Below are 13,961 nucleotides of genomic sequence, written 5' to 3'. Positions count from 1 at the left end.
TAGAATGCGACAAATTCACTGTTTTTTTTTTCTTTCTTCCAAATTATTTTTCTTTTGCACTTGCACTGTTCGATGTTGTTGTCCACGACAATTGGACTTTGACCACAAACGAAAAAGGGAACTCCGCGACGCGTTGTAAAGTGGCCGATTTGTTATTGTAATATTCTTGTTTGTTATTTGTTTTTTTTTTCGCGGGCTAACAACAATAAAAATGCACTGCACCTACCTTTTCATTATAAAGGAAAACGATGACGCTAATGATGAAGTTTAGTATGACGATGTTGACGAAAATGATGTTGATTCTGGGGATTTCTTCCACACGAACCTAGAAGGCAAGAACCGAAAATACATCAATATCAATGGACTGTATTTTTTAATGATTCAAGTATAGACCAGCCGGCTGCAAAATCCGTCTCGATTGGACCAAATGTTAATGCGCCGAAATTGCGCTCCGATATAGGGGGAGAGAAAAATAGAAATAAAGCCCGATCGTTTCAGTTTCTTGCAATTTAATTATGTGAATTCTTTATTGATATTTAAATCAATAGGTAACCAAATTTACCTTAGTAGTTACACACGAACGTGTATTATTTACAGTGTTGAGCACGAACACTCAACCGATAGCATGCAGGAATCACCAAGACAGACTGAAGTAAGGTGGTAGCTTTAGCGCCAATTCGTTGAAATCTGACATTGACATATCAATGTTGCAATAAGAAGTAGTAAACAGATTTCAACGAATGTACAATACGATAAGTGTTGCAACAAAGTGCACCACGATCCATTTCAAAAAAATGGAGGCAATTCTTACTTAAACAGAATTAATTTTTTTTATTTTTTGTTTTTTCTTTTCAGAGAAACATTGAAAAAAAGTGCAAAGTTTTCTTTGTAGATAAAAGATTTTCATATATAATAAAAAAGATAAAAATCATTTCAATAATAATGCACACACTATTATACTCATGTGTACTATCTGATACACATTAATAAAAACATGATTGCACGAAAATTTATGATATATACGAAAGAAATATTTCAACCTTTTTAAAATCGTCTCACATCTTATATCAAATACTGTGAAATTTCTTCCTATTGAAGCATGTGTGATAAGAAAAACCTCGTAATTTTCTAGCAAAAAAAGAAAAGAAAAATAAAATAAAGGGTTGATAGAAACTGTGATGTTTGTAAAAAATAACTTCAGCAGAAAAGAGCGCCACTTTTCGTAAACACACAAGTCTATTGTACCATTTAAATAAAAAATATTCGAAAATTATATCGCACATTTAACCACAATCAATCGTGGACCTATATAGACAATTCTCTTTCAGGCGGTAAAGTTCGCACAAAGAATTTCTTGTGTAGAATTCTGTTAAGAACGTGGCTAAAATCATCAAAATACCTAATGTCGGAGGCTATATGATATCATGGTCCTATACAGATAACTATCTTTTGAAGGATAAAGTACTCACAAGGAACTCCTTGTGTGGATTTTAAGAGATCCAGAAATCCATTGAAAAATGTGGCTAAGGTCATCAAAATCCGGAATATCGGGGAGTACTTAATCCCCTGAGAGAGAATTGTTTATATAGGGCCACGATATCGTGTAGGCCCCATATAACAGTACCCCCGATATTCGGTTTTTGATGATTTCAGCCAAACTTTTCAATGAAATTGTCTGATGTTCCACACAAGAAGTCCCTTGTGAGTACTTCACCCAGTGAGAGCGACTTTTTATATAAGTCCACGATATCGTATATCCCCCATATAACGGTACCTCACGCTATTCGGTATTTTGATGATTTTACCCACATTTTTCAATGGAATTATCTGAAAATCCACAGAAGGAGTTCCTTGTGGGTACTCTATCCCTTGGAAGAGAATTATCTATATAGGTCCACGATATCGTATAGCCCCCATATTACGGTACCCTCCGATATTCGGTATTTTCATGATTTTAGCCACATTTTCTAATGTAAAGGTCTGAAAATCCACACAAGGAGATCCTTATGAGTACTTTACACCTTGTAAGAGAATTATCTATATAGGTCCACGATACTTTATCCCTTAAAACCCCCCGATATTCGTTACTTTGATGATTTTAGGTTAACGATATCGTATATCCCCGTATAACGGTAAGCACCGATATTCGAATTTACTGCTTTTTTACTTGTTAGCTCTACCCAGATGATAATTAAAAAACCTCCTGCAATGTTTTAGATTTGTTTTAAATTCCTTCAGCTTTGATTGGTAAATATTGTTTATACTCATTTGAGTTGCTATTTTAGGAACCTTGCTGATATTGTTGAGCTTTGTTTAAAAGCTGATGTTGGAACAGTATTTTCTTCTTTTAAATAGCAATATTTCACTTATTCAAAGTCATTAAGTTTATATTTACCCAAGGAGCAATTTGATTCGTAAAGTCTTCAAGTTCTTCTTTTTCAGTTATGCTTGACGTGTGCGGGAGTTTTGCAAAAGCAAGTTATCATTACAATGATTATATTTTTATACCCTCCACCTTGGAAAGGAGGGTATATTATTTTTGTCATTCCGTTTGTAACATCCTTAAATATTCGTCGTAGACCCCATAAAGTATATATATTCATAATCAGTATAAAATTCTAAGTCGATTTAACGATGTCCGTCTGTCTGTCTGTCTGTTGAAATCACGATACAGCCCACATTATTTGACGTAGAGCGCCAAAATTTAGCAGAGCAATTGGTATTGTGTCTAGGATGGTTGGTATTGAAAATGAGATATATCGGTCCACGTTCTGGTATAGTCCCCATATAACGGTACCTCCCGATATTCGTTATTTTGATGATTTATGCCACATTTTTTACGGATTTGTCTGAAAATTGGTATTTGTAGGTCATAATGGTTTCCAGCTCCGGTGGCGAAACATTGCTTGTATGGGTCCATGATTTGGTATAGCCCCCATATAACGGTACCTCCCGATATTCGGTATTTTGATGGTTTTTGCCACATTTTTTCACGGATTTGTCTAAAAATTGGTATTTGTTGGTCATAATGGTTTCCAGCTCCGGTGGCGAAACATTGCATGTATGGGTCCATGATTTGGTATAGCCCCCATATAACGGTACCTCCCGATATTCGGTATTTTGATGGTTTTTGCCACATTTTTTCACTGATTTGTCTAAAAAGTTGGTATTTGTGAGTCATAATGGGTCCTAGTTCGTGTGGCGAAACATTGTATGTATAGTCCACGTTTTGGTATAGTCCCCATACAACGGTACCTCCCAATATTAGGTATTTTGATGATTTTTGACACATTTTTTACGAATTTCCCTGAAAATTTGGTAGTTGTAGATCATAATGGGTCCCAGTTCGTATGGCGAGTCATTGTAATTATAGGTCCACGCTTTGGTATAGCCCCCAAATAACGGTATCTCCCGATATTCGGTAATTTGATGATTTTTGCCACATTTTTTTCACGTGTTTGTCTGATAATTGGTATTTGTAGGTCATAATGGGTTCTAGCTCCGGTGGCTAAACATTGCATGTATGGGTCCATGATTTGGTATAGCACCCATATAACGGTACCTCCCGATATTCGGTATTTTGATGGTTTTTGCCACATTTTTTCACTGATTTGTCTAAAAAGTTGGTATTTGTGAGTCATAATGGGTCCTAGTTCGTGTGGCGAAACATTGTATGTATAGTCCACGTTTTGGTATAGTCCCCATACAACGGTACCTCCCAATATTAGGTATTTTGATGATTTTTGACACATTTTTTACGAATTTCCCTGAAAATTTGGTAGTTGTAGATCATAATGGGTCCCAGTTCGTATGGCGAGTCATTGTAATTATAGGTCCACGCTTTGGTATAGCCCCCATATAAGGGTACCTCCCGATATTTGGTAATGTGATGATTTTTGCCACATTTTTTCACGTATTTGTCTGAAAATTTGTATTTGTAGGTCATAATGGGTTCTAGCTCCGGTGGCTAAACATTGCATGTAGGGGTCCATGATTTGGTATAGCCCCCATATAACGGTATTTCCCGATATTCGGTATTTTTTTCTACCCTAAGGTGGAGGGTATTAAAAGTTTGGCCCGGCCGAACTTAATGTTCTTTTACTTGTTATTCCCTCCACCATGCAAAGGAGGGTATATTAAATTTGTTATTTCGTTTGTAACATCTCTAAATATTCGTCCTAGATACTAGTAAGTAAATATATTCACAATCAGTATAAAATTCTAAGTCGATTTAACGATCTCCGTATATCTGTTGAAATCACCGTAAAGCCATATTATTAGACGGAAGGGTTCAAAAATTAGCAGAACAATTTGTGTAGTGACTAGGATGGTTGGTATTGAAATTGAGATACATCGGTCCGTTTTGGTATAGTCCCCATATAACGGTACCTCTGGATATTCGTTATTTTGATGGTTTTTGGCTGTTTTTTTTTCACGGATTTGTCCAAAAATTAGTATTTGTAGTCGTAATGGGTTCTAGCTCCGGTGGCGAAAAATTGTATGTATAGATCCAGTTTTAGTATAGCCCTCATATAACGTTACATCCCGATATTTTACATTTTGATGATTATTGCCACATATTCCTACGAATTTGTCTAAAAATTGTTTTTTTTTTTTTTTTTTTTGATTGACAGAATCTTTCCAATCTTCCAGACTTTAGGGAGATTTGAATTATTTAATTTTTTATAATTATTTAGAGATATTGTCTAAGACACACGACTTATTATTTAATTTTTGCTAAAATTAGGGGAGCTGTATCCAAAGCTGTGCCTTCTTCATTATTAAAAGAATTATATTTAGCATTGAAATAAATAATGTAATTTAGGAAATCGTCTAAATAGTTACTTATCGAAGACACATTTTTATTCGGTTTTTAATTTTCATTATTAACGACCACGTCATTAACCGATGATTCGCTATCTATCAACTTCCTAGATTTTCCGGACTAAGACCTTGTTTAATATTCCAAAAATTTTTCATCAAACATTTGCTACTTTGTTTTACCTATTCATTTATACATATAGGGTTGTCCGATAAGATACCGTCGAGTTAATATGTTTTCTTATTCAGGTTATGTGTAGTTTTATGTTGAAAAGTATTTATAAGGTAATACTTACTGACAATCTGATTCATAAACTTTGGAACCATCTGAGCAGCTGAAAAACTTCCCCTGTAAAAAAGAGACATTTTGAATTTATCAGACCTTATAATAGAACAACCAAAAAAAGTTACGTTCAAACTCAGTTCAAACTGTTTGATTGCAGATGCTAGTAAATTCTTTTGAAGAATGCTGTTAGTCTTTAAAAGATCGTAAATGGGCAATCATGTTGTAAATGCGTTAAAGAGTGATCTCAAACGACCAAATGTTAATATATTTAATCAAAACAAAGTGTAATTAACAGTTGTTTAACTCATAAATCCCAACAGTTCACATACAACCGCTTTGTATATGAAACGTCAAATTAGTGTAAAAAAGACGAAGAAGACGTATGTATGTAGAATAAATGTACAAGCGATAGTTGACCAAACTATTACAAGTCGAAATTCAGTAAGTCACTTGTGCAATGACGGCGGTTCAGACTTTTAATACCCTCGATCATGAGGATAGGGATTGATTATTGGGTCAACTTCCAAATTTACTGCTGAAATCGATTGGAAGAAACTCTTATATATGCCGTAACTTCGACGGTACCAGTTTTCCTGCATTGCGGTTGACAAAGTATAAAATATCAAATTAAAAAAGAAAGAATTTGGTTGAAAGCACCAAAATATAGCAAAGAAATCTAAATCATCTTCGGTGCATAGACATTTGATTTTGTGACCGTAAATGTTTTTCTAAGAAAAAAAGTTGGGTTTTTGTGGTAGTCGATCAAAAAAAAAAAAAAAATAAATAAATAAATATATATATATATATATATATATATATATATATATATATATATATATATATATATATATATATATATAAAATAAAATAATAATAAGAACAATTATAATAAATAATAATATATGTAATAATTATTATTGTTATAATAATTGTAATAATAATCATAAAATAAATTAAAAATTCTATATTAATAAAGGACAGACTTAACGATCCACCAACGTCCAGACGAAACGACTATAAACGGCTATAATATTGAAATTTTTGATGACGGTCACTCCTGGTCCGAAGGGGTCATATAAGGCTGAGTTTTTCGAAATTCGTAATAGAACGGCGCGAAAAGTATTAAAAGGTACTAAAAATGTTACCCTCTGCATTTTAAGAAGCAGTAGATCCACAACTCTTAAATTTGGAATGTGGGTTACTGAGTGTAAGGGTTTTTGGAAATTCGCACTATAAGTGTACGAAAAGTACTAAAATTGACTACATTTGGTACATTTTCGTATCATGAGAACAATTAGAGTTAAAAACTAAATTTGGAATGGGAATCAAGGTTAAGGAGTATGGTAAGGAGTATGTAAGGAGGTAACTTTGAAAGTGTGTACTCATGTACACGAAAAGTACTAAACGGTACTAAGTTTGACTTTGGAGCAACGGATGGAGACGGAATTCTAACATTTAAAATCAATATTACTGGCGAAGTGTAGGATTAGGATATGTAGGATGTTTTCGAAAGTTGTACTTGTGTGCACAAATAGTACTTAATTTGGTACAATTTGGATTTGGGTGAACCGATAGAGTTGGAATCCTGAAATTTGGAAATAAGATAACCATTGCATTGCAGGTCTGAGAAATGTAGGTAGATTTGGAAATCCGTCCTCATGTGTACTAAATTTGGTACAATTTAAATCTTGTGTGAACCAGTAGAATTGGAATCCTGAAATTTGAAAATAAGATTACTATTGGACTATATGAAAATTAGTACTTAAGTGTATTAAATTTGGTGCAATTTGGATTTGGGCTGGTATCCTGAAAATTGGAAATAAGATTACAGTCAGAGTGTAGGATTGGGATATGTAGGTTGTTTTGGAAATTTGTACTTATATGTACTAAAACGTACTAAATTTGGTACAATTAACTTTAAGTGAATCCTGAAATTGGGAATTAAAATAGCTGTTGATTGGGTTATGTGGGAGGCGTACTTTGTACTTTTCGGTACTATATGGTACTATAATTGGTAAAAATTGGAATTGTGATGAATCGATGGAGCTGGAATTTTAAAATTTGGAATGGGAGTCACTGATGAAGTGCAAGATATGTGTATTCAAAGGTGTTTGTTTCCTACAAAAATTATTAAATAGTAAAAATATTAAATAGTAATCCTATAGCAAAAATTGAACCTATAAAAAACGTGGACTTACATTGCCAATTTGCGACCTTAAGATGAGTGATTACAAAAAATAGAACATATGGGCAGGCAGACGAAATTAGAATTTTTCGCTGATTTTTTTTTTTTTTTTTTTTTTAAGGTAGTCATTTGAAAAAAAATTTAATGGAACACTTTCATAAACCTGAAAACAAAAAACACCTTCTGACAAGAACTCACGGGTTATGATATATAGGATATATTATGACTTCGAGAATATTTATATATAAAATAGGATAACATATTTATGATACAGTATTTTCAAATTAACGAAACAGAAATCCTTTATTAGTTGAAGTTTATTATTTCCTATAACTATATAAGACTATAACAAAGCAAAATTGCATATTTCAGTCCTAAGTATTAAGAATATTTAATGTGGAAATACCTTACATGAATTCAATAAAGAACAATAACAAATTGTTCAATAATAATTGAAAAACCACGAAATAATATTATTAAACATAGATATTAATAACCCATAAAAATTCCTCTTCAACTAAACATACCAACCACCAAACAAAATGACATTACATTTCGAGATACCGAGCAGCCTATCAATGAATGAAAATATTTAGTTTTTAAAAAATATTTTTATTTTTCAATATAATCTTATGAAACTTCAATACACTTAGTCTAATGCTTTTGTAGCAATTCTATCCCTTGATTAAACTGGTTTTTGTCAAGGTCTTCAAAATAGTGGCTTACAACTGTAATTACATCTTTAGTTTAGGTAAAGCGCTTGCCAGAAATGATTTTTTTTAGATTTGGGAACAAATAAAAGTCACTGGGAGCTAAATTAGGAGAAAAATGTTAGTGGTCAACCAATTCGTACTTTAATTCGTTGATTTTAGCCATTGTTAAAACACTCTTGTGCGCTGGTGCGTTGTATGACGAAATATTATTTTTTGTGTTGTTTTTCTCGAATTGCTTGGATTGTTTATTCGTCTCTGGAGTATAGTGGTGGATCCATGTCTCATCAACAGTTATGAAACCACGTTTAAAATCCATTTTATTTCGCTTAAAATTATCCGGACAAGCTTGAGAAACGTCCATTCTTATGCGTTTTTAATCGAGTTTTAACAAATGCGGCACCCATCTTGCGAAAAGCTTTTTCATCTGTAGTTCTTTATGCAAAATTAAATGGACTCGATCAATTGAGATGCCCATTATATTAGCAATTTCACGTACTTTTATTCGTCGGTCGTTATCTCCTAATGTTTCAGTTATTGTAATAACAAATTGTTCTTCATGTAAAATATTTGAATTGTTCGCTCTACCACGTACATTGTGCCATGCTTCGTTGAAAGGCCCCGGAGTTTAGCTATTGTATTGTGTCACGCGATATCATGAAAAGCAAAAATGTTTTTACAGGTATTTTCTCCAAACGACCCGATTTCGATTTCTCTTTTTTTAAAACCATAGAAAGGAAAGTATATTAAATTTGGCTTCCGCTTGTAACACTCTAAATGTTGCACGGAGACCCCATAAAGTACACTGATGCTTACTTAAAAAGAAAAGAAAACAGAAAAATAAAAACGGAACCACATAGAGGACTGTGAATTCGTTTACTAATTAAGTTAAAATTCCAGTTAAAATATTGTTAACCAAAAACCATAAACTAAGATTTCGATTGCTTAGAAACATGAATTGCAGCATTATAATGTTGGGAAATGCAATATTCATCCACTTTTTTTGTCCATTGAATTGTACTGTTCATTTTTGTAGGAACAAAACAGATTTTCGATTTGCGTATTAAAGAAAACGCTGCCCACATCATAATGCTGCCGCCACCGAAATTACGTTTCGACATTCGAACATCGTTTGATCTTAAATCGTGCTTAAATCAGTTCCGTCTAAATAACATTTTTTTCGTCAGAGAAAATTAATTTTTTCCAAATAAACTGTCAGTTCAGGCAAAGCCAGCTTACGTATGGTTGTATGTCTTACAGCTTTGTCGCGTTGAAATCTGTCATATTGGCGCATTTCTGTTTAATTTATCGATTAATTATTTCAAATTTATATTTAGCAACACCGAGCCACGTAAGTCTATGCGAAAGAACCAACCATTCTACGTCACATAATGTGGGCTGTATCTTGATTTCAACAGACAGACGGACAACGTTAAATCGACTATTCGTCGTAAATCCATAAAGTATATATATTCATAATCAGCATAAAATTCTAAGTCGATTTAACGTTGTCCGTCTGTCTGTTGAAATCAAGATACAGCCCACATTATGTGACCTTTCCAAGGTGGAGGGTATAAAAAATTGTTTACTTAAAAAAGAGTCTAATTTTTTTTGGGGCGAAAACAACAAATATATAACTAAAACTGAGAATATTATGTGCGTTAACAGGAATGTGCCCCAGTGTATACACATTCATGATCTAAGTTGATTGAACGTAGTTTCAACAAAGCATAACATTGCGTACGTGATAGAGCGAAACATTTAATAGCGTATACAACAAAGAAGCTGCGAAGCGGGTATCTATTATTAGGTAACAAATCAAAAATTAAGAAACAATATAAGTGAATATAGATATTAATATTAAAAAAAATCGCCTATAACTATATACTAGTAAAATTTACTTGATTTAATTTGAAACCTACTAAAAATAAAAGCTTTTTATGTTAATTCTTATAAATCTGAAAGTTTAATTTGATTTGCGATTCTTTTCAATTCGGTTGCAAAATTGTTAATTTCTCTATAGTTCTCATTTCCGCTGCAAAAAGGTTTCATTTCCCCTGCAAAAAGTTTAATTTCCTTTGCGTAATGTTTCATTTCTTTGTTTGATTTAATTTTAAACAGGACTATGCAAAATATTAGCTTCTCATCACATGCAGTTTGGACTTTAGCGTGATTACAAGAGACGGACGGACATGGCTAAATAGACTAAGAATTTTATATTGATAAAGAATATGCAATTTTTTTGGTCATAAGCCACATAATATTTTGATATATATATATATATATATATGTATATATATATATATATATATATATATATATATATATATATATATATATATATATATATATATATATATATTATTATGTATTGGGGTTCATGGTCGGATATTGTTTTTTACATCATTTAATTATTATCTGTAAATTTCGACCGTTTTTTTACATAATCCCCACCTTTTATGACCATACGAGATTGTGCTCATTTGATTTAGAAACAAGTAAAACAGCTGTAAGTTCGGCCGGGCCGAACTTTGGTACAAATTTGACAATTTCCAAAAAAAAAAAATAAATAAATAAATAAAATCCGTTAAAAATCCGTGGACCTTCACAGACAATTCTCTGGCATGGGCTGAAGTATCCGTTACGAACTTCACATGCGAAATTTGAAACTATTCCGGTAAATAATGTCGCTAAAATCATCAAAATACCGAATATCGGGGGGTATGGTATATGGGGGCTATACGAAGACGTGGACCTACATGGCCCATTTTCTGTTTTATGCTGCAGTATCTTTTACGAACTTCAAATACCAAATTTGGAACGATTCCGTTAAAAAATGCTAGTAAAATCATCAAAATACCGAATATCGGGAGGTACCGTTATATGGGGGCTATATGATAACTTGGACCTACATGGCCCATTTACGAACTTAGCCTGTCTACTGGCAAAATATACACGTGTACAAAATTGTAGCCTTCAATCTCAATTTTTTCGAAAGATAGCGAGATTACAACAGACAGACAGACAGACACACGGACGGACATTTCTAAATCGTCTTAGAATTTTACGCTGATCAAGAATATATATACTTTGTTGGTTCTGACATGAGTATTTGGAGGAGTTACAAACGGAATGACAAAATTTATATACCCTCCATAGTATGGTGGAGGGTATAAAAACGTAGATGTTTGATTTGGCTGAGTATAAACGCAATAATAATAAATAAAATTTACATAAGTAAATACATTTTTAAATGTGCTACGAACTTTGAGAAAATATGTGGGAATAATTCTCTTTACAACTTATGCTACCCTAAGGAGGTAATATTAACTTGTTTATTGTGTTTGTAACTCTCCCTACAAAGTATATATATTCCTGACCAACGGAAAATTCTGATTTAGCATTGGCCGCCTGTTTTTGGAAAGTATATTAGAAGCTAAGTGAAGGAATAAAATAAAGGATATCGGTTCAGATTTAGACATTACTCATCTATATATATTTGCGAACGATTTCATACCACCAAACCACAAATAAATTTGATGCCCCAAAGAACTTACGTATATCCAATTTCAATGAACTTTGAAATATGTAAAGGAACAAAAATAATTTTGCCAAATTATATGGAGATCGGTTCAGATTTTGATATAGCTCTCATATATATTTGCGACCGATGTCATATATTTGATCAATGAAATTTGAAATGTGCGATGGAACTCACTGTAAAAATTTTGTTGTCAAATTATATTGAAATCGGTTGAGTTTGGATTCAGATCCCATATACACTTTCGGCCGATTTCATGTATTTTATGTATCTCTATATATCTTCAATTTCATTGAAATCTGGAATGTTTAACAGAATTAAGTGTTCAAATAAATTTGTTTTATTCAAATCGATTCAGATTTGATACAACAAACACACTATGAATGTTAATTTTCAGTGAAGTTTTTAATTTATATTAAAACCGTTTCAGATATGGATATTATTTACCACGCCTTTGCTATGGTACTAGGCTAACACAACAATTTAATTAATGCTAAAATTATTACTAGGAAGCATATAGGGTCATATTTATTGCTGACACGAATCCCTCTAATAGCAACAAAATGCGGTTGAACTTTAGAAGTTTGTAGTTTCCTGTACGATTAGCATTTGTTATGACAGTTAATAAATCCCAAACACATACTCTTCGTGTACGCGGACCAAATTGTATCTCAAGTATAAAATGTAGTGTCTCTCTTATAAATTGCGATGCAAGTAATTAATCCCTAAATTTGATATGTCTTAATTTTTCTGTTGCGGATATGGATCCTATCGACCAACTCCTTCCGGAACCTTCCCCACAATATAAAATAATACCCAAATCTGGCCCAATTTCAATATAAATTGACAAAACTTATTTTTAAACAATTCCGTCACCCATTCCAAACATCATTGAAATTTGAGCTAATAAAATATAAAGTTCACATTATCAGGGTTTCACTATTACATCCTTCCATCAAAATATATCAATTTTTTTCAGGGATATTTTAATATATATGAGATACTTTTGAAAGTACCTCGTATTCACTGCATTTTTTTCCAATGGCATCTTCAATTTAAGGTTAAAAATAATAAACAAAAAAATGTGTAATTAATTTTGTAAAATAAATCTATAATATAGTTCATCAACATAAAATAAACGACTTGTGTTATCCATTGTTTTATTTAAATGAATTTAGCTGTAATTTCCATATTATCAATATAAAATATGGCAACGTAAATTCAGCAAACATTACGTTAAAAGATAAAGGGAAGATGAGGAAGACCTTCTGCTTATCGGACAGTTCATACCTAAATGAAAATTGCAATAACGATAAACGATTTACCTGTCCGACAACATCATTTTTTTATCCATGGGAAAAATGTAAAAAACGGCCATGGCGTATTTGTTGCATCAAATATTTGAAATCGGACGAAAAGTTTATATAAGAATTATACACAAATATAAACCGCCTCCAATAAAATTTGAAAAATGTGGTCCCACATTGCAGATTTCATTTAAATTGGAGATCAGTGGCGTTTTTGGTGCATCAAAAACATGACATCGGCCGAAAATATATTGGAAGCTGTTGCGGAGTAATATGCACATAATACTCTCCACCATTTGGAAAGGAATTGAAAAATTAAAAAATCGTCTTAAAATATTTTTTAATGGAAATCGTTTTATGGTATACGAGGGCCTGCATCTGAAAGTGTTTTGTCATGGCTGTAGTACCCATTCGGAACTCCAGGTACGAAATTCAAAACAATAATGTTGCATAATATCGCTGATATCATCAAAATATCGAAAATGGGGATGAACCATTATGTGTGGATATACGAAGATGTGGATCTGCAGACACGAATTTCTGTCATAGGTTGAAATATACATTTCGAACTTCAAATACGAAATTTGAAACAATTCCGGTGAATAATGTCGTTTAAATAATCAAAATACCGAATGTCGGGAGGAGTAAAATGGTATGATGACAACTTATTCGAAATAATGACGAATTGTGTTTTTTTTGCGTAATTTAAATCGAAATTGATTACCGTCTAGGACTGTTACAACAATTTTTCTTAAATCTATTGAAATAAATTGAAGGTGTAACCGTCAATTTTTTAAGAATTTTCTTTATTCCGATCATTTTTTCCCATTTATCAAAAAAAAAAAAACAAAAGATTGTCGATAAACCTTAAAGGCAAGAGAAGATTACTTGCAACAATTTTTATACCATTGGTCTCGATCTAAGTCGATCATCTCGAGCAACTTCACAGTGGACAAGGGTCGGATACCACCAAACCACAAATAGTACGTTGGGTGCAGGGGAACCCTGGATTAGAATAAAGAATTAACGCATTGTGTTCCGGAAGGATTATATTAATCACCGCTGTCGGCAACAGTGTAACAATGGTCTGAATGGATCGTACAGTCCGAAC

The 13,961-nt window shown here is 32.6% G+C and overlaps 1 protein-coding gene across 2 annotated transcripts in view; it reads right to left on the bottom strand.

Annotated features, from left to right (window-relative positions):
• Nucleotides 1–13,961, bottom strand: part of LOC101899996 (muscle calcium channel subunit alpha-1) — a 1,479,766-nt gene that overhangs the window by 541,866 nt on the left and 923,939 nt on the right. For both annotated transcript variants that reach the window (XM_059124867.1, XM_059124866.1), the window contains exon 17: nucleotides 5,118–5,170. In XM_059124867.1, the coding sequence (XP_058980850.1) occupies nucleotides 5,118–5,170 (53 nt within the window). The remainder of the gene's footprint in view (nucleotides 1–5,117; nucleotides 5,171–13,961) is intronic.

The sequence above is a fragment of the Musca domestica genome, unplaced genomic scaffold (assembly GCF_030504385.1).
Source record: "Musca domestica strain aabys unplaced genomic scaffold, Musca_domestica.polishedcontigs.V.1.1 30, whole genome shotgun sequence".
NCBI classification, from domain to species: domain Eukaryota; kingdom Metazoa; phylum Arthropoda; class Insecta; order Diptera; family Muscidae; genus Musca; species Musca domestica.
This window is presented reverse-complemented; position numbering and strand designations above follow the sequence as displayed.